At 30.3% G+C, this 21,664-nt stretch overlaps 2 protein-coding genes and 1 long non-coding RNA gene across 9 annotated transcripts; 1 reads left to right on the forward strand and 2 right to left on the reverse strand.

Annotated features, from left to right (window-relative positions):
* The first annotated feature begins 6,127 nt into the window (after positions 1–6,127).
* Positions 6,128–8,976, forward strand: LOC114196011 (FCS-Like Zinc finger 10-like). 2 transcript variants are annotated; one of them, XM_028086490.2, is made up of 3 exons: positions 6,133–6,600; positions 7,035–8,156; positions 8,416–8,976. In XM_028086490.2, exons 2-3 carry the CDS (start codon positions 7,048–7,050, stop codon positions 8,570–8,572), a joined length of 1,266 nt encoding a protein of 421 aa, XP_027942291.1. In that variant the 5' UTR covers positions 6,133–6,600; positions 7,035–7,047; the 3' UTR covers positions 8,573–8,976. The 2 variants fall into 2 exon arrangements, with proteins under 2 accessions (XP_085522681.1, XP_027942291.1); XM_085666555.1 differs by having other exon boundaries at positions 6,128–8,156.
* LOC146883975 (uncharacterized) lies at positions 6,319–10,922 on the reverse strand. 2 transcript variants are annotated; one of them, XR_014984599.1, is made up of 2 exons: positions 9,613–10,922; positions 6,319–8,819 (listed from the first exon to the last, which is right to left on the reverse strand). It is a non-coding gene; the product is annotated as an uncharacterized LOC146883975 (long non-coding RNA). The 2 variants fall into 2 exon arrangements; XR_014984600.1 differs by lacking the exon at positions 9,613–10,922 and adding an exon at positions 8,985–9,606.
* Positions 10,923–11,545: 623 nt separating this feature from the next.
* Positions 11,546–18,418, reverse strand: LOC114196012 (CHY-type/CTCHY-type/RING-type Zinc finger protein). 5 transcript variants are annotated; one of them, XM_028086494.2, is made up of 13 exons: positions 18,038–18,405; positions 17,221–17,266; positions 15,651–16,383; positions 15,479–15,566; positions 15,002–15,061; positions 14,857–14,889; positions 13,761–13,838; positions 13,455–13,498; positions 13,098–13,138; positions 12,907–12,989; positions 12,716–12,807; positions 12,507–12,618; positions 11,546–12,039 (listed from the first exon to the last, which is right to left on the reverse strand). In XM_028086494.2, exons 3-13 carry the CDS (start codon positions 15,839–15,841, stop codon positions 11,929–11,931), a joined length of 933 nt encoding a protein of 310 aa, XP_027942295.1. In that variant the 5' UTR covers positions 15,842–16,383; positions 17,221–17,266; positions 18,038–18,405; the 3' UTR covers positions 11,546–11,928. The 5 variants fall into 5 exon arrangements, with proteins under 5 accessions (XP_027942295.1, XP_027942299.1, XP_027942300.1 ...); XM_028086498.2 differs by lacking the exon at positions 17,221–17,266 and having other exon boundaries at positions 15,651–15,902; positions 18,261–18,418; XM_028086499.2 differs by lacking the exon at positions 17,221–17,266 and having other exon boundaries at positions 15,651–15,853; positions 18,261–18,412.
* Positions 18,419–21,664: the final 3,246 nt, after the last annotated feature.

Genomic DNA, 21,664 nt, shown 5'->3' on the forward strand with positions numbered 1-21,664 from the left:
CATGGAATAAATGAAGTTCAGATATTTATCTTTCATTTATATTTAAATCAATAAATACATTTTTACTTTCTTTCTCTTTTACTTTGTTTGTTCTTTGTACTTTTCTTTTTTCTATTTCGCTTTTAAACGACCTAAACAACATATATAAGAGAAAGAAAATAAATTATGTATTTTGTTATTTAGTTGAAGTAAAACGAAAGTAAATGCTTTAAAATAAATTTTGAATAAGGTCTTTTATTTTTCCAGAGTTCTTTTTTATGTTAAATATATTTTTATTCTTTTAGTAAAATTTAAAATTAGTTTTTTTTTTGAATTTTTTAATTAATTTAGTCTTTTATTTTTAGACATGCGTACATTTAACGAAATTTTGTTAAGTTTATTTAATATTTCAAATGCATTTCATGATAGTATTTGAATTGTTTATATCATTTAACATATTTTTATTTCAATGTTAACTTAAATATTATTATAAAACGTGTTTGAAATGTTAAATTAACTTTAAAAAAAATATTTAAAATAACTAATTTCACATACTTTTAAAAATTAAAAATTAAAATTGATCAAAATTTTTAAAAAAAAACCGATTTCAAATTTTACTGAAACTGGAGAGATTATACCATTTTTTTCTTTATTGTTACTAAAGCGCACGCGGCAAAGCATGATGTAATGAGTTGGTGATGTTTGTATTATTCTGTGTTGATTTCTTTTGTATCGTTTTAATTTGATTAAACTATAAAATATAAATCAATCTTTAAGTATTTCTTTTGTTAAATTTGGTAGTCACATGTTATATAAATAAATAATTTTTAAAAAATTAATATTTCAGAAATAATTGATTATAATTATCTGGAAGTATTTTTACAATTGATGAATGAATACAATAATCAATTAGTTTTAAAAACAATGATAATTCAATTCAATTACATGAAAATTATTTAAGAAGAAAGTTCTTCCACATTCATAGATATAACTTCACAATTTTCAAGAGGCTTGATTTCTTAATCCTTATGAGTAATACTTTTACATATTAATTTTTTTTGAAAAAAGAAGTGTTCAATGTTTATCAATAAAGTTACGTTATAGGATAACTCAACGTTTATAAATATTTTTTAAGTGTTTCAAGAAGTAGTTTGTATATATCCTATTTTATATAGATATTTTTTTTAATTGAACATTTCAATGAAAATGTTAACTCAGATTTTTTGGATCAACTGACTTAATTCAAGTAGAGTCGAATCTCTATAAAAATATTTATTGAGTTTTACTTTTGTTTATCATCATCAATACTCATTAACCAGTGAACTATAAAGGTCTACCATTGTTATCAATTCTAAACAAAAAATTATATGAATATTTTAACACATTTCAAATTATTCACTCCTTTTAAATTGTGTTTTTATTAGCTATTTTTTATTTTACATCCCCACTCAAACGAGTACTAGAAAAAAAAAAGATTTGTGATCTAAACAGGAAAATAAAAAGAAAATACTAATAGTTTATTCGAATAAAATAGAGTTCAGAGAAATAAAAGAAAATGTATACGAAGACAAAATTGAAAAGAAGCTGAGAAAGGTTTATCGTTTTGATACAGAAAAAAAAAAGGAAGAAGAAAAACCTCTTTCAGCTATTCTTTTATAAGTGAAAATAAATAACACGAAAAAATATGCCCTTGATTATTCTAGACACTCTTTTAGATATAATTTATTATATATTTAAAATAAAATATAGTGGTATTTGTTATTTCGAGGGAGTGAGAAAGATGGAAAAGAAGTAATTGACGAAGTGAAGCGAAAAGGAAAAAGAGAAAAAAAAAGAAAAAAGAAAAAAAAAAGTGTTAAGGAAGAGGCGAGTGATATTAGAACACGTGCGCGTGTGGTGCAGAAGAAAGCAGCAGAATGAAAGATAAAAAAAAATGATTGTGGAAGAATCTTGCAATGAGGACGGTTGGATTATATGGAGATAAGCGAAGAGGCACACACGTGCCTGCTAACTGTTCACTCTCTTTCTTAGACACAGTGAGTACTAAATCATGAAAAGTAGAGTCAGGGAAAACGACAAGAAGCAAGGACCATAAAATACACTATGCCACTTTATTTCTTCACTCACCTCACTTTTTTCTCTCACCACTCACCACCACACCCAGTTATCACCGCTCCGTATACGGTGAAATCAATAATTATCCTCTCCGATCACCCATTTTTTACCTTCGCATTACTAAAAATTTGTATTAATTTTAAAAATAATCATCTTGGTTAATAGTTTAGTTTTCAGTAAAATTTATTTATTTTTTATTCATTTATTCATTTATTTTAAAAATACATAAATTTAGTCCTTCCAACTAAATTTTTTATTTATACGACGTTTTAACCGCATTTCATGATAATATTCAAATTATTTACACTATTTGACATATTTTCGTTTTAATATTAACTCAAATATTATCATAAAATACATTTAAAATATCAAATAAACTTAATAAAATTTGGTAAGAAGTATTAAATCTACTATTTTTAAAGATAAAATGATTAAGTTGAGGATCAAAATCACATTTAACCCTTAATCTTAATAGTTATAAATTAATTTTTTTTTAATTTTTTTTTCAAGACATGTGTTGAAATAAGTTATCAGGATATTAACTCAGTGATTGTTTATCTTCCGTGGGTAGGTATTAATAATAAGACCAATGACCATTAATCTAATGTGTACTTTATTATTATTATTACCTATAACTTGTTAAGATTTGTAAATTATGAGTTAAACTCATTAGATAAAAATTATAAAACCTACATAGTTTTTTTTTTTTCTTTTGCGAGAAATTTCAATCAACGATGAAGTATTTTGAAATATATCACTAGAAAAATATGTTGCTAGTTTATATTTCGGCCTATATTAATAAATAATTACGAAAGCGTTAGTTAAATTTATTCGTGTGAAGTTCCTACCCTAATAATAATTACGTTGAAACTAATGTTTTCTATAATTTTTATAAGAATGTATAGATAAAATATTTTATGATTTGATTTAAAATATATATAATATTTTATAATAATTTGAAAAAAAAAAATAACTTTTTTTTACCAATGTTAGGATATATAGTTGTGGAAACAGAGCAACACATGTGAAAAGAGTAGAAAGTAATATATGTCTCCACAATATAAATGTTTAACATGATAATTTAAGGTTTCAACATAGTGCGTGGAAGAAGAAGAAAGAAATAAAGTCCTAAAGAACCTCGTTTTATTCTGAAGAAAGAGAGCAAATCTGAGCATGTACAGTATCTAAGATGCTTGTTAACCAATTTATTATCTTCCATCATTTTTCCTTCTACTCCATTCATCTAAATGGACAAATTTTACTATAATTTCCATGTCTAAAAATTGTATGATCGTTTATCTCTAGGTGGATTTGTAAGTTGACTACAAGTTCAATTTGAATCAGTTAGATTTTTGGTGGTCGAATAAAAAATTAATCCATATTAAAATTTGTAAGAAATTTTAACTCAATTCAACCCAATTTCATAGTTATCAAATTGACCAACAAATTATGACCTATTGACAGATTTTTAAACCCTAACCATTTTCTTAATTAAAAATCTGCCTATAAAATAAATAAAAGCTACAATTATAAAAATAACAAAAATAATTTTGTTCCTTTTAATTTTCAAAAAATGTAAACATAATAAAAGTTATTTTATAGTTTAATAAATTTCTATTAGAATAAAAATGATCGACACAAATACACATTGTGTTTATACCACTAATACTTCAATTTGTGTCATGTATCCGTATCTGACATGTATTTTGTACCTGTACTCTGTACTCGATTCTTTCAAATACTTTATCGATACTTATCAATTAAATATGTAAAATATAAATCAATAATATTTTTATAAGGACAATAATTTATAATTTTTTATATTAAAAATAGTTATTACATTTAATTTTAATTTAAATTCACATATATATATATATTATTTTTAAAATTAGTGTATTATCATACGTATCATATCCGATACATATTATATTTGTAAACCATAAGCTTTTATTGATATATATTAGAAGTATTAGATAATATAATATTTAAGGTAAATTTACGTATATATTTTTATTACTTAAAAATTTACATAAATTACTAAGTTTTTAAATCAGCGGTCTTACTACATGAATGTCTTTAACAATTTTATGGATTTTAATCAATTTAAATTAATAAAAAAGCACTGTAAAGAATGTATAATATATTCTCGTGGTATAATTAAGAGAAATCTAAATATGCTAATATTTCCATCAAATGAAAAGCTCAACGGATAAATATTTCTCAAGGTTAATTAAAATTTATGTATCGAAAAATATCTGAGAATTGAATCTCTGTATCTTAAGAATATTGTAGAGAAAATTAAACAATGTTTTTCAAGGTTTGATTAAATTTTATACATAAAAAATGTTCTATAAACAATGAATCTCACTATATATTAAAAATATCGAGTATATTATTATTGCGTAGAAAGAGTAACCTTTAATAGGAATGATGAAAATAGAGATAGGATTTAATTTGTGAGAGAGAGAAAGGAAACATTGAATTGAAATTGAAGTTTTGGGGATTGGGTTTGCGTAGGGTAGAAAATTAAAAACGGTGCAGTTTTGTTTTAGCATCTTTTGCTCTTCTTTGTAATGTGTGATGGTTTTGTGGGCCCAGCTTGCCCAGTCAACTGACCAAGACCGTGACGCATTGTCAGTTCTAATTCAATCATCACAAACCCTCTTTTGTCGTTTTCTCATCACTCACTCTCTAATCTCTTTCTCTCTGTTACTAACTTTTTTTCTTTTTTTCCTTTTCTGCTTCCAAATGTTTCATCATTTTTCTTCACACAAACAACAACTACAATTTTCACACACTAATTAATCATACCAAACTCACCCTTTTAATATATCAATCTTCAACTTTGTAGGATCATTTTTTCTTTAATTAGGTGTTTTCTTTTTTCGTGATGTTCGTTTCATTAATTTCATTGAATAACATTAAATACTAGTTTAACATATTATTTCTGTTAAGCATTTATTTCAGAATTAAACACTGAACATTACCTACCACCTTTATTAAATATGATATTGGTTAATATATTGTTATAAATTTCTATTCATTTATTATTAGTTATTATGCTATTTTTATATTTATTGTTTTTCATGCAATTCCAGCTGGAAAAACTTAAATTATATATTAAAGTAACAAAATTTCATTACACTTTAGATGAAAACTATTCATAAGTACTTGTTAATTTATCAGTTACTTTTTGTCGAAAAAAAAAATCTTAATCATGATTATCATTTCCAATACTTTTTTTTTTTTTTTGTAAAAAATAACCTTAATCATGGTTATCATTTTATGTTACCTTTCATCATGGTAGTTTAACTTCTTGTATTTTTTCAATGATAATTTTAAGAAATATTTTCTTAAGAACTGTTAAACTAGAAATAACAACAACATTAAAAAAATTGTTAGCCAAATACTTATTTAAAATCAAGATTATATTTTTCAAACAAAACAAAAGTAAGAACAAGTTTATCCCCATACATTGGATCATGTTTCCTCCTACTTACTGCCAATACAAAATTAAAAATTGTTTAGAAAAACTTCCATTAATATTTACATTTTGCTTATAAAACACTGATAACTACTAAGTTTAGAGAAATCACACAGTTAAAGTGTTTCTCGTTTTTGTTGGTTTCAGTTAAAGTGTTTTCGAACCAGCAACAATTGTCATTCTGTTTCGGCTAGCTTTTCCCTTTCATTCCATTTCTTAATATGATTAAAAACAAAAACATCAATTATGATATTAATTAAGTAATTCAACATTTTTATTAAACACAGAATCCCAAATTAACGTTAAACTAACTGTAGAATGTAAATAATCAAAGTAAAACTGAAAAAAACAGAAGGGCCACACAATGTAATTTTGATTTATGTACTACAACAGATATTATGGAAATAAAATTCATTGTGAATACTGCAGCAGCATCAACATTAAATTTTCAAGATATGTAAATGGAAGGCATCAATTATGCGTGTGCATATTTCTGCATAGAAATTTATGGGTGATTCAGAGACACTGAAGAGTAAATTGGGCAAAGGAAAAAATCTGTTGTTGTCCACAGAAAGTGCAAACAGTTGTCTTAAACATTAATTTAATCGGTAGTTAATTTAATTAAGACCATAACCCTTCACCGCTTCCATGAATTAGTTTGCTGAGTTCAATTTCATTGCTAATTTAGCAAAAAAAGAAGCACCGCTTCGCAATGAAGCATTGAGCAAAAATGGGGAAAGTACAAACGGAAAACAATTCTGTGGGCAGATAGATACAGTATTATTGTATAGTACATTTATTTAGAGAGAGAGAGTGTGTGTCTGTGAGAGGGGGAGAGAGAGAGAGAGGAGTATTTCAGAAGCTCACTGCTTCGCTGATTTTGAGGCATGCAAGAAGAGAGAGGATTCGTACTGCACAAGTTTCACACATCTGCTATCTTTTTTTACTGCATTCGGGACTCAACACTCTTCTTCACACACCCTCATCTCTGTCAAGTTTCCATAGCAGAGAGAGAGAACCGGGTGGGTAAATTAGTGGTTTTCTTTTCCTTTGCCTTGTTCTTGTTTTTGTTCTTCTTTTTCATTCTCTGGTTTTCTTGCCCCATGTCGCTCACTGATTGTATTGTATTGTACCCTTTGGCTGTTGGGGTTTTGTTTGTAGTTGGGAAGCTCACTGATCTTTCAATCACATAAAAAAAGTTTTGTTCTTTCGGGGTTTTTAATTCACTTTTTCGTGATTGGAGTTCATGGGGTGAAATTGTCACGAAAAATGGCTAAAGATTGTGTTTGGCTTCTTTACTTCCATTTTTTTGTTTGTTTCTCTTCTGAGTTTTGAGGGAATCTTGCAATTAGTGACATGGTTTCAAAGTTGTGATTTTTATTTTCTGGGGTGCGGTTTGGTTACTTCTGTAGCATTGTCTGCGATTTGAAATTGGTCGTATTGGTGTCGTGTGCAGGTGTTTTGAGATAATGCTGAGGAAGAGGAACAGGTCCGTGCAGAAGGAACAACACCACATGAGTAATCTGACACAGTGTGAAGCCAATTCAGAGCACTATTCGCAGACTCATCATGGTTTGGGGCGCAACAACATCAAGGGACACCCAATTTTCAATGTTCCTTGTCTGTTTGTGGGTCTAGGTCCGAAAGGGTTGTTGGATTCTGATTCAGTTAGGAGCCCCACTTCTCCACTTGATGCTAGAGTTCTTTCAAATCTAGGAAACCCTGTTAGGAGGCCAAGATCTTCACCTCATGAAGGGCACCCAAGGAGTTGGGATTGTTGCAAAGTAGGTCTAGGCATTGTGGAGTCTTTGGAAGACTGTTCTAGGTTTTCTGGGAAAATTCTGCAGTCACCAGAGAGCAAGAGGGTTAGTCTCAGTCCCCAAGTGATGATCAAAGCCCCAAATTGCCAAAACCATAGGGATTTTCTTGAGGGATCCAAGTCTTTGCCCAAAGATTTTTGCAAGGCCCCTAAAAATGACTCTGTTACCCACAAGGGTGAATCTGAGTCCACTGTTCTTTTTGAAATTGGAGAAAGTGACCTTGAGCATGAACTGTTTGGGAGAACCAGAACCAGAACCAGGTCTTGTTCATTGGACTCTTGCAGTCCACTGAAAGGCCTTTCTGGCTTGAACACTTCCTTCTCTGATTCAGACACTGATAATTTTGCTGTGAAAGATGTGAACATTCAATGGAGCTCTCCCCCTCATTTTATTGGGGGAAGCCAGAACTCAAATACCTTCCCACCTACAAAGTTGAACACAAACCCTCTTTCTGTTAGCTCCTCCAATGAATTTATCAAGTCTCTGTCTGCTACTGAGATTGAACTCTCTGAGGACTACACATGTGTGATTTCCTACGGCCCTAATCCCAAAACAACTCACATTTTTGGGGATTGCATTCTGGAGACTCATTCCAATGCATTCAAAATCCATTCTAAGAATGAAGAGAAGGAGAAGTTAGTGAACACTGTTGCTAACTGGTCAGGGAGTCCAAACCCATACCCCTCAAGCGACTTCTTGAGTTTCTGCCACCATTGCAACAAGAAACTAGAAGAGGGAAAGGACATTTATATTTATGGGTGAGTTAGTTGTTTTACAACATCCTTTATATTGTGACTCACACCATGTTCACATTGTGATGTAATTTTAAAAAGCTTATAGTATGCTATCAGTGTGTGTTATACCCTACTGAGTTTTTTTGGTACTGATACTGGCACTTTAAAAATTAGTGTATTTTGAAAGCAGAATAGAAAAACATAGAAAAACCAGTAGACATTCCAAATTATGCTGATGCTCCTTAATCTGATTTTGAGGTTGGCATGGTTTGATATGTTGCAGGGGTGAAAAGGCATTCTGCAGTTTAACTTGTCGTGCCATGGAGATGATGATTGATGAGGAACTGGAGAAATCCAACACCGACCCTCCTTGTGAAAACTCTGCAAAGCCAAAACTCGGTGAGCTACTTTTTGAAACAAGCATTGTCACAGGTTCATAGAAGAATTATCTGCCACATGCACCATTTGCTTCATGAGAATGACACACGCACCTGATCATCTGTTCAGAAGGAGCTGTTTTATGTGCATCTGTTAGCAGCCATGGATGATCGTTTTGTACATCATTGTGTCTAAGCTGGAATTGGTGTTTCAGCTTTGGCATGGTCTTTGGTGAATTGTGGCTCTCAATAAGTTAGTTTTGTTTTCCATATAAATAGAGATATTATATGTTATCAAACCATTGATAGCCTGCAGAAAATCAAAGGGTTGAGGTCTATTTTTCTGGCTTTATACCCTTTTGAACTTTTCTTGCATTATCTCTATATTGTGTCAATGTATACAACCCAAAAAAAAAAGTTTTTTTTATAAACTTCAATGATATATGCTATTGTCCTAGTTTACACAACATTTTACCTTTTCCTGAGCTTTTGAACTGAAAATCGGAAAGCTGAACCTGAGTGTATTTGGTTATGCTTCATTTAGATGGTTCATGTGACTCCTATTTTGGTAAAAAAGTTGCCAGAGTTTAGAGAAATACATTTTACATAATGTGTAATTTCTTTCCATTATTCTCATTTTCCTCAAATGTCAGAAGTGGATGTATCTCACGTTCAAAATTACATTTTACTGGTCAAAAACCAAAATAATAATGCATTTATAGGTCTCAAGCAAAAGGGTGAGAGTATGGGCATATCTTCTAAACTAACCTTCTTTTAGAATTAATATTACACATCAAATATTTTTAAAACTGAAGCATCCAGGCAAAAGGAAATATTTTTTCGACACAACTTGTACTTGACAATGATATTTTGGTCATTTAAAAAAAGAGTAAATAATAGAAGTAAAATGTGTGTAAAATTATTCTGTAGAAGTAGGAAAAATATTTTTTAACATTGTGGTGAAATGAAAAAATATGAAAAAAATATTTAGAATGACTTTGAAAGAAAAGAAAAAAGTTTAGTACGTGTTAAAAAATAAACTTTAGCTTTTGGAGATCTTTTATAAAAAATAAGTTTGTCAAAAGTAGTGAAAATAATAGTACCCAAAGTAAACAAATGAGAAACGAGATTTGAAGGAGTATAAAGTGTTAAAGTGGCATTGGAAATGCGGCTTCTTCTTTCTGCCACCCCATGATTTTATCCCCCAATTCTTTAGGGGTGTTGAAAGTCCACAATACCCCTCTCTTCTGCATAAAATTTATAGTATTCATATAAATAAATTTCATTAGTATTTAGATGTGAGGATAATAATAAAGGAACTAAATTTTCACACGTGATAAAATTGAGGAACTAGAATCACTGGACTAGAAACATAGAATAAAAAATTGTATAATGTAAAAGTTGAAGAATCTGCATAGAAACCTTTATTAACAGCACCACCAATATCATGCAAAAGATTATTCTCTTATCCAGATTACAATCCGCCGCATAAAACTTGGACATTTTTTTACCAAATATGATATGAGGGGAAAATACGAACTTGTTTCATGAATATAGTAAAGTTTTTTGGTAGCTTAAGAATGAATTAAAGCAAATGACATTTTTTAACTGAAAAACACTCACCAGGAATCCAAAGACTAACCTCGTTTTCTTGGTCCTTGATTAAGGACTTGTTTTGATACATCATTTAAAAAAGTCAATATTAATATTACAAATTATATATATATATATATATATATATATATATATATATATATATATATATATATATATATATATATATATATATATATATAATTCAAAGCAGATAATATCTTAAGTATTAGTATTGCGATGATTAATGTTATCTCTATTATCTGAAATCAAAATATATGCATTAATATTACTAATAATGATATTTTGTGAATAAATAAAATTAATTAATTTAAATTTTATTATTATGTAAAATAATTTATTTTATTATACTATTATTTTAAAATATATTTTGATGTATTTAAAAGTTATAGTAATTTTTTTAATTTAAAATTCAGTATAATTTTAATTTAAACATATAATTTTTTTTTATTTCCTCAATCATATCAATTAAAAAAAATTCAGCCACTTTCTCTCTATTCAAATGACCTTTATATTAAATTATTCAAAAAAATATTTTATAAGTTATTTTCTAAACATGTAAGTATGCAAGTAAATTTTTTTACATTAATAAAATTTATTAAAAAAAATCCACCCACTTTCATTCTATTTAAATAACTCACTTTTTATAGTTGTTTTTTCTGACGTCCAACCTTCTTTTAATCTAAACAAAGCCTGAAAATCTCTATAACTATTATGAATCAAAATAACTTTTATGCAAAATTACTATTAACAAACCCACCACAGTGACTACAGATAATGAGAAAAGAAGAAAGTAAATACTGACCATGTTAATAAAACTTCTTCTTGCACCTCCGGTACATTTCAACATGCATTCCGTAGAGTTGTGAAATGACCAATATGTCTTTTTCTTCTTCCTCCATCTTCTTCCTCTTCCACCATTTTCTTCGTTTCCTTTCTTTCTTCCCTCTTTCTTAGTATTCACATTAAAAAATACATTTTGAATTACGTAACAATATCTCATTTTTGGCAATTTCATTCTGCAGCTTACCAAATTTATTGTTGCAACCCATCTAAGAGTGGTGAGTGTCTTCCAGAAAATTATTTTCGAAATTAATTTAGTGCATTCCAAAAAGTAAAATCCAGAATAATGGGTGTAGAAAAAAAATTGTTAAGGTGCAAGAAACTGCCCTCATTTTGTGTGTGTAGTTTTTACTGCCCATATAATAATTTTCTTGAAACTGTTTCTTAAGAGTGGAAGGGAAGTTGCTAAAACATTCTTATGACATTTGAAGCTATTTATTTATCTTTTTTTAAATCTTTTACACGTAGCTGCAGCTTAAAAATAACAAGATATTTCTCCGACATTATAATAATAAAAAAATTTATTATGTTCTCTAACTAAATCTAAATTAGAATCTATAAAATTATAAACTACTTAAATTCTTTAAAAAAACAATATCATTGAAATACAAATACAAGGAACACAAAACACATTTCTTTACTACAAAGAACTCAAATAAACTACCACAGATGTTGAGAAAATTAGGATAAAATTGAACATAGCTCAACTCTTAAGATTGGTACCATGTTCATAAGTACCTATAGGAACATATATATAAAGTAACAGCTAATTTGACAGTTGGCATCATCCCAAACAAACAAGTTACACAGTGAAGAAGACTGGAACACTAAAACTAAAAACTAGTTTGCCCCCAACCTGAACATGATAACTGCTGAGCCACATGATAAACCATTTTTTTTCTTACATGTGGTTTGGGTTGCCCGTAGTTGAAATAAAAAGTCCCACATGTAAGGACATTTCCTCAGCCTCTTATTTGTCGTGTGTTGTAGGATTTGCAGTTTAAGCACTTATGGGCAACAAGATGGTATTGGACGTGAGAAGTTTTAGTACAATCATTGCAAAGGATCCAAATCTGTAGAGAGAATATCACCTTTAGTTCTTCACAAATCAAAAGGTCAGGTAACTTATCTGTAGTATTCAATTCACAACAAATTTCTAAAAGTTTAACTACTGATTCATTATACAACCTTTACCCTCTACTGATCAGATTAAAATTAAGACCCGGATCTAAGATCCTAAGTTAACTGAGGACAAGTCAAATGTTAACGAGGACAAGTCAAACGGTGAGGTGTATTTGTACACTCTCAACTATACCGTTGCCAATAAATTCAAATATATAAAACTAGGAGAGTAAATAATTTTTTTTTTCAAATACTTAGTAATAATTTTAAAAACAACAAAGACACCTGCACACCCAGGTGTATAGGTAAGTCTGCCACTGCCCTCTATCATTCAGCATCAATAAATCAAGGACTATATATATTTTCGTATAATTTGTTCTTATTACACGAAAGCAAAAATAAAAATAAAGATACTGACCATTTTGTTCCGATATGCTTCAGGCATTGGTGTAGCAGCAATCTCCATGTCAAACTTCTCCCAAATCATTGACATGTCACAAACTGACTTCGAGCAGAGAGGGCATGCATACCTGATGCAGAATCAAACAAAAAATCAGCTCATATACTGCAATAGGACTTCAAGCACATAGAAGTGCACAAGAGAGGAGAAAAGGCTGTGATACTCACTGGAAATGTTCCCTCATTTCGTTCAGGCAGCTCTTATGTATTGTATGTCCGCAGGGCAAAACAAGGACATCATTCACAGATTCAAACAAATACTGTAATCACCAAATTTGTTGTACTTTTGTCAATTTCAGCAACTCAACAAATTGGGAATAGTCACGGAATACTGAAATAAAAGATTTTTAAAATGTTACCTCGAAACAAATGGGGCAATCGTGATGCATTGCTCCTTCCACACAAGGGTGACTGTTTTTCATCTGAGTTGGATAGCAACAACCTGTGCATAGAATCATGAAAGCATTATCAGTATGTAAATCATTTTGACACCATAGTGTTGACATTTAGTGTTAATTAAAACAACATGGGAAACGAACATATTACTTACCACATCTGTAGCAGTGGAAGACATTTTCACATCCTCCAGTTCTGTATCAAAACATATCCAAATCAATCAGTCTGAGTCTTGATACTAAATAAAATCAATCTCACAGTGCAAAGTACACTGATGAGTCAATCGATATGTAAAGAACACGCACAAGATGCAGTTTTAACCCTTAAGATATAGCTGGGTGGGTGGGGTGGGGGGTTTCAATATTTTAGATAATTCTAACTTCATTCTCACAAAAACTTCTATAAGAAATAAGAAATTTATGCAAAAACTAACTTTCGTTTTAGTTCATATTTTTCTCTCCTAAAAATACAGGTAGAATTCGTCCAAATAGACCCTTAACTCACTTCATACCTGCAAATTCCACAGCCACTGCAATGATATTGCTTCTTAGATACCTGCAGCAGATAAAATGAACAACACAGTTTAATAATGTAACACATTCTGTCTAACATATATGTGAAAAGACTGTCAGCATTACCGAAGAACATGCAACATAATGGAAATCTGGATGCTTAACAGTTCTTATAATCAGTTCAAATCCATCACTAAACCACTTACCTCAGTAGAGAGAATAGAATCTGGCTATTTCGCAGATAGAATAAATAGACAGCTATACATAAAACAAATTAAAAAAAAGTTCATGGACTAAGCACTCACATCATCATCAAAGAGCTTACACGTCCCACAGAAGTACTTGCCCATACAAACACCACAGTTAATACAGTTTTGCTGAACCTGGAAGTAACATATATCGACACAAGGAAAAAATACTTTCATGGCATATTCTTAATAATGCAATATCAATATTCATAGTGATCTTATGGACGGTTTGACAAACAATGCATGAATAATTCAGTAGTTTCAACTTTAAGGGCACATTACCCGGTCATATCTAGAAGATTGTAACAAAACTAGTAACTGTTTACACTTTGCCTACACCATCTAAAAGATATTTCATAAAGTAAAAAGCTATAAAATTCCTCTCAAGAATGTGTCGTTCTGTTTCTTTCTAGGCATGTGAGCGCTCTTGCGTACTCACATGCAGATCCTGCAGAGATTATCTCCCAGGAAGTACCAACACATCTTACTAATACCCTGGCCCCCGGAAACCTCTTATACAGAAGAGGAATAAAGAAATAAACAAACACCTATTCTTGGTTAAATACTCTCTAGATACTGCTATCACTAAAATTAAATAAGAAGAAATTAAAAGAATAGCTTAATATTTGTACGACTAAACTAGTTATTTTAACTATTAATAAATATGTTATGTTATGATTTTTGTCGTGTTAATTATATACTACCCATAGTCCTTAATATGAAGGATACTTTAGCAGAAATCGGTGTTCCTATTGTACAGATGATTTCATAATTTCTACAAACATTAAATTTCTTTTCCTTATTTGTTCTTATTAAATATTATGAATGAATATGTGTATTCTTTTAATAGTGAAGGTAAATTTGGTACGTTGATAACTGAATTAATTATTTTTATTGGTCAATGTGATTATGATAGAAGTGACTTATACCAAGGACTGGAAGGATTATATACCATGGTGTCACTATATCTTATATTTTAGATATTAGTTATGTCCAGGTGCCTGTCACAACAGGAGGTGCTTCATAGGTCATCATTACTCTATTATTTGATAAAACTTATTTAATCGGCTAATCAAGTGTTAAATCTTGCATTACCATTAACATTACATTGTGGAAGATTACACTGAAAGATAACAAGAAAATCTAAACTCACCTCTTGTTCGGTCTCACAAAGTGAACATATGACCTGCATTTGTCGAGTTACTAATTAGCAATGCTTCAAGAGTGAAACAACAAAGGGAAATGGAGCACGGAATAGCGGATATCCAAATAAGTTATGTTAAAATAAATAAGGATACCTGTTTAACTTGATGCCGGGGAATATCGTGTCTGTGCTTCTGATCAATGTCGATATTATTCTAGAAAATAACACAGCACCAAAAATTAAAAGGAATGCTAAACATAAAGGTTATGTTTTGATACAGAACTGGAGTCACCTTGCAAATAGTTTATACGAAAGGATCACACATTAAAAAAGTAAGTTGAATTTACTGACATTTGCTGTTCAAGTTTACAGAACCTTTTCTCGTAGGCAGGGCCACAAAATGGCCCCAAAATAAATGGGCTAGAAAAATTGAAATCAGTATTCGTGTGGTTCTATGCATATTGCCTTAATTACAAGAAAACAAAAGAAAAAGAGAGAAAGGTTTCCTAATTCTGAAATAGGATGGAAACTATAATTTATGTCAAAAGGACAACAAGCGTAGATAAAGTATTTGAATGAAAACAACCATAGCGAAATACTAGGATAATACTAGGATGGGAAATTAACTCACTTTTGCTTCATTGTGACAATGGCGGCAGCTAAAAATCTCATTGCAACAGGGGGCCCTAATACGGCATCTTCTCCGGTAATGTTGACATCTGCAGAAGAAACCAGTGTCTTTTACGAAAAGAAAAGGGAACGCAAAAATGTAGATAGAAATAGTGTGGGAACATAGAATTTACCCATATTCCATATATCCTCTCTCACGCAAATTATTGATCTTTTGGTGATCTGTTGATTGACTTGATTCTTCTCCAAGTATGCGCTCTTCGTTTGATGGTAGATGATTATACACGTCTTTCTCAGTCACATGCTTCGTGTCCTTGCAGTCAAGCTGCAGAGACTCAGTGTGCAATACTGCCACCACTCCCATGATGCTAGCTATCTTCAGATAAGATTAAAAGCTATCAAGAAGCAGAAGTAAGCTTGATGATCTGCATGCAAGAAAGTATTTAGAAATAAGCCCAAAACTTCTACAAGTCATATGTTGTCGCCCCCATCAAACCAGGTAAACACTGAATGCACTGTTGCTCTCTTCTACACTGCTGAAGATCAATTGAAAGCAGCAACAACAAAATTGAATTCAGGTTGGCCAGCTTCAATCAGTAATACTCCAAGAGGGAACACACCAAAACAAGAGCATACACAATAATTCTACATAAACCAATAGATTGCAACCAACACAATGATCACTTGATTTCTTGAAGAACTTCTGGAATCAAGTCGAAGAACTTCTTGAATCAAGTCCCAGTATACTGGAGCCAAGCAATAGACAACCCAACTATGTTTAGAGCAATAAATCACTCGACCAAAAATGCCTTCCAAATATGAAGATGGAGTAATATGTCTTAATTTTATTCTCCATGGAGGACCGAGCCTTCCTTACTTGGCGGTTCTGCACGACTCCTCCAAGAACTGAAACTTACCAAAAGCAAATACTTAAAAGGTTATTTTTTCAATTGGTCCCTAACTTGCTAAACTTTTCTGCGTGAGTCCTCCAAAAACTGAAATTTACCATGGTATATTTTACTAACTATCAGGATACATTTGGAAGAACAATTTAATCAAGTTTCTAACATGTTTATTAAATGGCAGCTTAGTTATACAAAACATAACCGCAAATTTAGGCCAAAAAACTTATTTTGAAAAATTTGCTCATAAAACCTTTTCAGCTGAAAAAACTTCCAAAGTCACAAGACCAAATAAACCCCTTCAAACACTCACATATATGTTTTCATATAGGCTATATTGGCTAACGCCATTTAGACCCCATTGATGTTTGTTTAAAGTCTATGCAGGACTTTTTGCCGCCTATTTGAAAATTCAATGAAACTAAAGGACCAAAAGTTTAACCTTTTATTAAAATTTCATTCAATCTGCACCTTGATAGATCCCTTTTGGTTAATTTTTTTTTTCTCCTTCTTATTTCAGTTAGTTTATTTGACAACGTATTCGTTCAATGTCGTGACCCCTTTGCAAAAGGAAGGTTCACACTACTCCAAGGACAAATTCATATTAAAGATTCAAAATCATGATTTCCTTGTCCATATTCCAAATAGGTTTGTCTCTTATAGAAACTTCACTAGGCCGTAGATAAAAGGCGGGACGGAAGAAAAAAGAACAAGATCGGTATAGTCATATAATGCTAATAGTCTCTGACACTCTCTTCCCAAGACTTGGTTAGAATTTATTAGAAATCATAATTTTTAGTGGTTTAATTTCTGAATCGAAGAGAAAATAAGTGGAACTCACCAGAAAGTGTTTTTTGAACAGCCGAAGCATCAAGCCAACCCTTTCACTGTTCATATAGGCAAAGAAGCAGATGCATAATCGTAATGAATTATGCAAAAGGAAAGTCCATAAATGCTTCAACCAGACCAAATTACTATCATATATCTTTTTTCGCCGCTAATAAAAGGTATTAAAGACAAACTAAAAAAAAAGGAATTGCAGACAAAAGGTAAGGATACGGTAACAAAGATGTGCTTTTTGGGAAACTCTACCCTTCTTAAATAAAGGGATAATGTTTGATAAAGGGCATCCTCTGAAATTACAATACCCTGCAAAATATTTCAACTCAAAATGCACGCTACCGACATCACCAGCATCACCCTTCTACCTCAAAACATTTGCAGTCACAGATCCTCTATATTATTCGACTGGCAAAGAAGAGTTATAGAGATTCTCCACAATAGAGCATCTCCATAAGATTAGTACGAAAACGCTTACATAATACTAGGTAGTCCAATTGTCACCGTAATGCGACTCCACAAACAGAAAATACGATTACAGTAGTCGGAGCAGCAGAATCTACCTCCTAAAGGTATAACACTCAATACACCACTGTAAATAGCTGTTTGTGATTCTGCGTTTGAATGCAGAATACACTAACGAGAACAATGGAGGAAATAGCAAAAGCAGAAAACGCTATCAGACACTGAATTTTCATTTGTGCACATACACATCGCCTTACAACCTGAAGAACTATAAACACAACAACAACATAACATAAACGCAATCAATGCTTCTCAAATCATTTAATAACACACAATTCAAGTCCAAAACTAACCGTCCATAAAATCATCAAACACCACAAAGAAACGCAATCCCACACATTTTGTCAATTGACAGCATCAATTCAACCAAGCTTTGCCGATACTTGAAATGATGCTGCATTTCTAGAAACAAGGCACACACAAATTTAAAGAGAATAATAAAATAAGCACAATAGCAGACAAAGGTAGCAAAGAAAGAAGAAGAAATGGTGAAAATTTTGCGACAGTACTACGAACTTTAGAACCAGAGAGAATGGTAGGCGATCCAATTCAAGATATAGATACGACGGTGGTGTCGTGGTGTCCCAAATCGAAAGTTGCGATTGGTATCTCTCCCCTGACCCAGCACAAAAGGATGTGGAGGAGGAACACACAGGGAGAAAGTAATTGAAAATCACATCTCAATTTATAGGTCTGGGATACGTAAGTTCTTCCAGACTCTTCTCAAATTTCCAAGAATACCCTTTTGCATTCTGCATTTTACATCTCAACTCTTCATATAAGATAAGATTGGTTTTCCCATGCTTAACTTAATCTATATTCAACACTATTTTTCTAATGGAAATAATTAAATTTTAATTTCAAAATTATAAAATTTTGAATTGTTAAAAACTCTCTATAGATTATTTATCTGTTTATGTAAAATGTGTGTCATGACTTTTATCCCATTTTAACATTGTTATAGAAACAAGTTGAAAGACACTTAAACCTTATGAATCTATCCAAATGATCTCCTTAATATGGAAATTTAAGAGACATATGAATATACTCATAATTTAAATGATCACATATCTTTTGTTTTGGATTGAATATAAGTTGTTTAGTAATTAGAAGTAATTAGAAAGAAATTATAAATTATATTACTTTTGGATTATGTTAATTAAGATATAAATTCTTTTGAAGATTTCATGATAACTAATTTTAATTAACATATGTGAAATATCTTTGAAGCGAAGGGGGAGAGGACACGTATAAATTTGAAAGAAGGCACGTAGATATTTAGAGAGGGCACGTGTGTTGAACACCTTGTTATGTGTGATTACAAGTGACACCGCTATCGATGACACAACACGACAACCGCACCGCGAATATCTGACATGGTCGGTTTGCGAGTATCCTCGCCCATGGTTTCCAACGATATCCTTAAATAGCCTTTAAAATTGCACATGAAGATGATCGTTGACATGACACCGATTTAATTACATTTTTTAATGTTTTACCTTCGCTGTTCTCTAGGCCAAGATTATTTTATATAATATAAGTTTTTATCGACCCTCGATAAAAAGAAGAAGAAGTAAAAAAGTAAACTGTACGAAAGGTATGGTATATAATACTTATATACTTTCAATAATAACATATGATTGAAAACTGAAATCATAATGCTTCTTTGGTTATTGTATATACAATAGATTAATGGGTGAAATATTATGATAATTAATTATGAAATTAGAAATGAATTCAAAATTAATCGCAATAAATGTAAATATTTAAAAAAAATTACAATTTACACATAATTTTAATCTATACTTGTATAATAAATTAGTAATTTAAATGTCTTCAGGAAAAAATTCAAAATTTTATATTAAACTTTATCTATTTAACTTTCTCTTTTTTTTTATTAAAGATATTTCGCGTAACCTTTTATTTTGATAGATCTTCTTCATATATTTTTTAACTTTTCAAATTAGTCATATCCAACACATCATTTATTCTCGTTAAATAAATTATGAAATTTTATAAATAGTAATTTTTTCGTACTTGAGATAGTTAAACTGGACTGGTTTTATCTTCAATTATTTTCTCCCAAATTTATGTATACTAATAATATTTATAAATAATATAATTTAAAATCTATGTTGATATTAAATCATTTATTAGTAAAGAGATAAAGTGTATATAAATAACTTTTGACATCTATTAAATAAGGAGAGACTTTTTAGTTCACTTGAAATATTGCTCATATACATATTAGTATGATAAAATTAGATCTTATTAATAGAGTTTTGTTTTCTTTAGGTGTAATAATAAGTGGACACATTAAACTCGTTCATTTTTATTATTTTTTAAATGAAGAATTCATTATTTACCTGTTTAATTAAATAATTACTTGGATATCAAGTTTTCAGAAGACTTATAAATGTACTCACTTTCAAGATACTTGAATTAATATATAGAATGATTGTATTTAATATAAAACGGAGTTGAATACAATTGTTTAATACTCCTGACTCAAACAGTATGGAATTGAATTAAAAATCAAAATTCAAGTACTTATTTAATAATTAAATATACTTTTTGTTATTTAGCCTTATTATTAGTGATATAAAAGTCTATAAATATATATCAATATCAAATAAAAATTTCACTCAACACTTAATTATTCTTTATATCATTTACCGAAAGTTCTTACAAACTTCAACATCACATACTCTTATACAAATCAACATCTCTTTTATCTTTAACAACTAAACTAAAATTCATGCTGAGCAATCCTACAAAATCTAATAAAATAAAATAAAACTTGATTCCTTCAAATGTAGTTAAAGTAACACTTTTCTTTCTTGTAAAAATAGAAAAAGAATGTTTTTCTTCAACTCAAAATATTTTTATTAATGTTTTCTTCTACTTCATATTTAATATACCATTAAATTAAACACGAACTCCATAAACTTTTCATCCTTTCTGTTCACTATCTCGGAATTTCCAAATAAGAATTTTTTTAAAGATCGGCTTAGTGTGTTTACATAAATCTCAGCAAAGAATATTATCTTTTGCTTTCTGAACATTCATTATATTCTAATGTCAATCTCCTAAGAAACAACCCTCAACAAGAGAAGATGCACGGAATTTTATCATGTGCACGTAAGAGAGGTACGTGGCAATGAAAAATATGCGTTTAGGTTATTGCATAATTACCTAATCCGTAAGTAAACTATTACTTTAATTGAGTCGAAGCAAAACCTGATTGGTTCGAGTGCTTCAAATAAACGTTGTTGCTTTCATATGTTAACCTCTGAAGTCAAGATTGACGATGCCGAAAGAGGAAGTGTGTACCTATGTCTCGGTGCCAAGTGGAAAGGTTTGGTTTATTATATTCTCAATAATGCGTTTCGTGACAAAGATAGCTTTTGCGAGTGTCAATCATTGTGATATTTATCTGAAAAATCGGTGAAAGCTGAAAAGGACTTTCGTAAACACAGATTAGGGTTTTTGATTGTTGATAAGGTTTACGAAATGTACGAGAAACATTATTTTAACTCTAAAAGTCTGGACTAACTTATACACACAGTTTTATGCAGATGCGTGAAATCAAACCAGGGTTTGTTAATGGAAATTGTTTACCACACGTTATAGCGACACAAGAAATATGTCTTAGTTTTGGTTTTGCGTAATAGTTATTACGATTTCGTCTAACTTTAGTTTTTTCTGTATCAAGATTGTGTAACTTACGGAAATTTAATAAACTTTATAGTTTTGGTAGTACATTCAATCATACTTATTGTCTATACATGTAGGTACGAGATGCATTAGAGATATTCACAGGTCAAATGAAAATGATAATATTTTATTGTTAGGATATTAACTTTTACCCTTACTAATAAATAATCCATAGAAATACTTCTTTGTTCATTCCATTCACA

Source organism: Vigna unguiculata, chromosome 9 (assembly GCF_037176805.1).
Source record: "Vigna unguiculata cultivar grain cowpea cultivar isolate G323 ecotype 2 chromosome 9, ASM3717680v1, whole genome shotgun sequence".
NCBI lineage: Eukaryota > Viridiplantae > Streptophyta > Magnoliopsida > Fabales > Fabaceae > Vigna > Vigna unguiculata.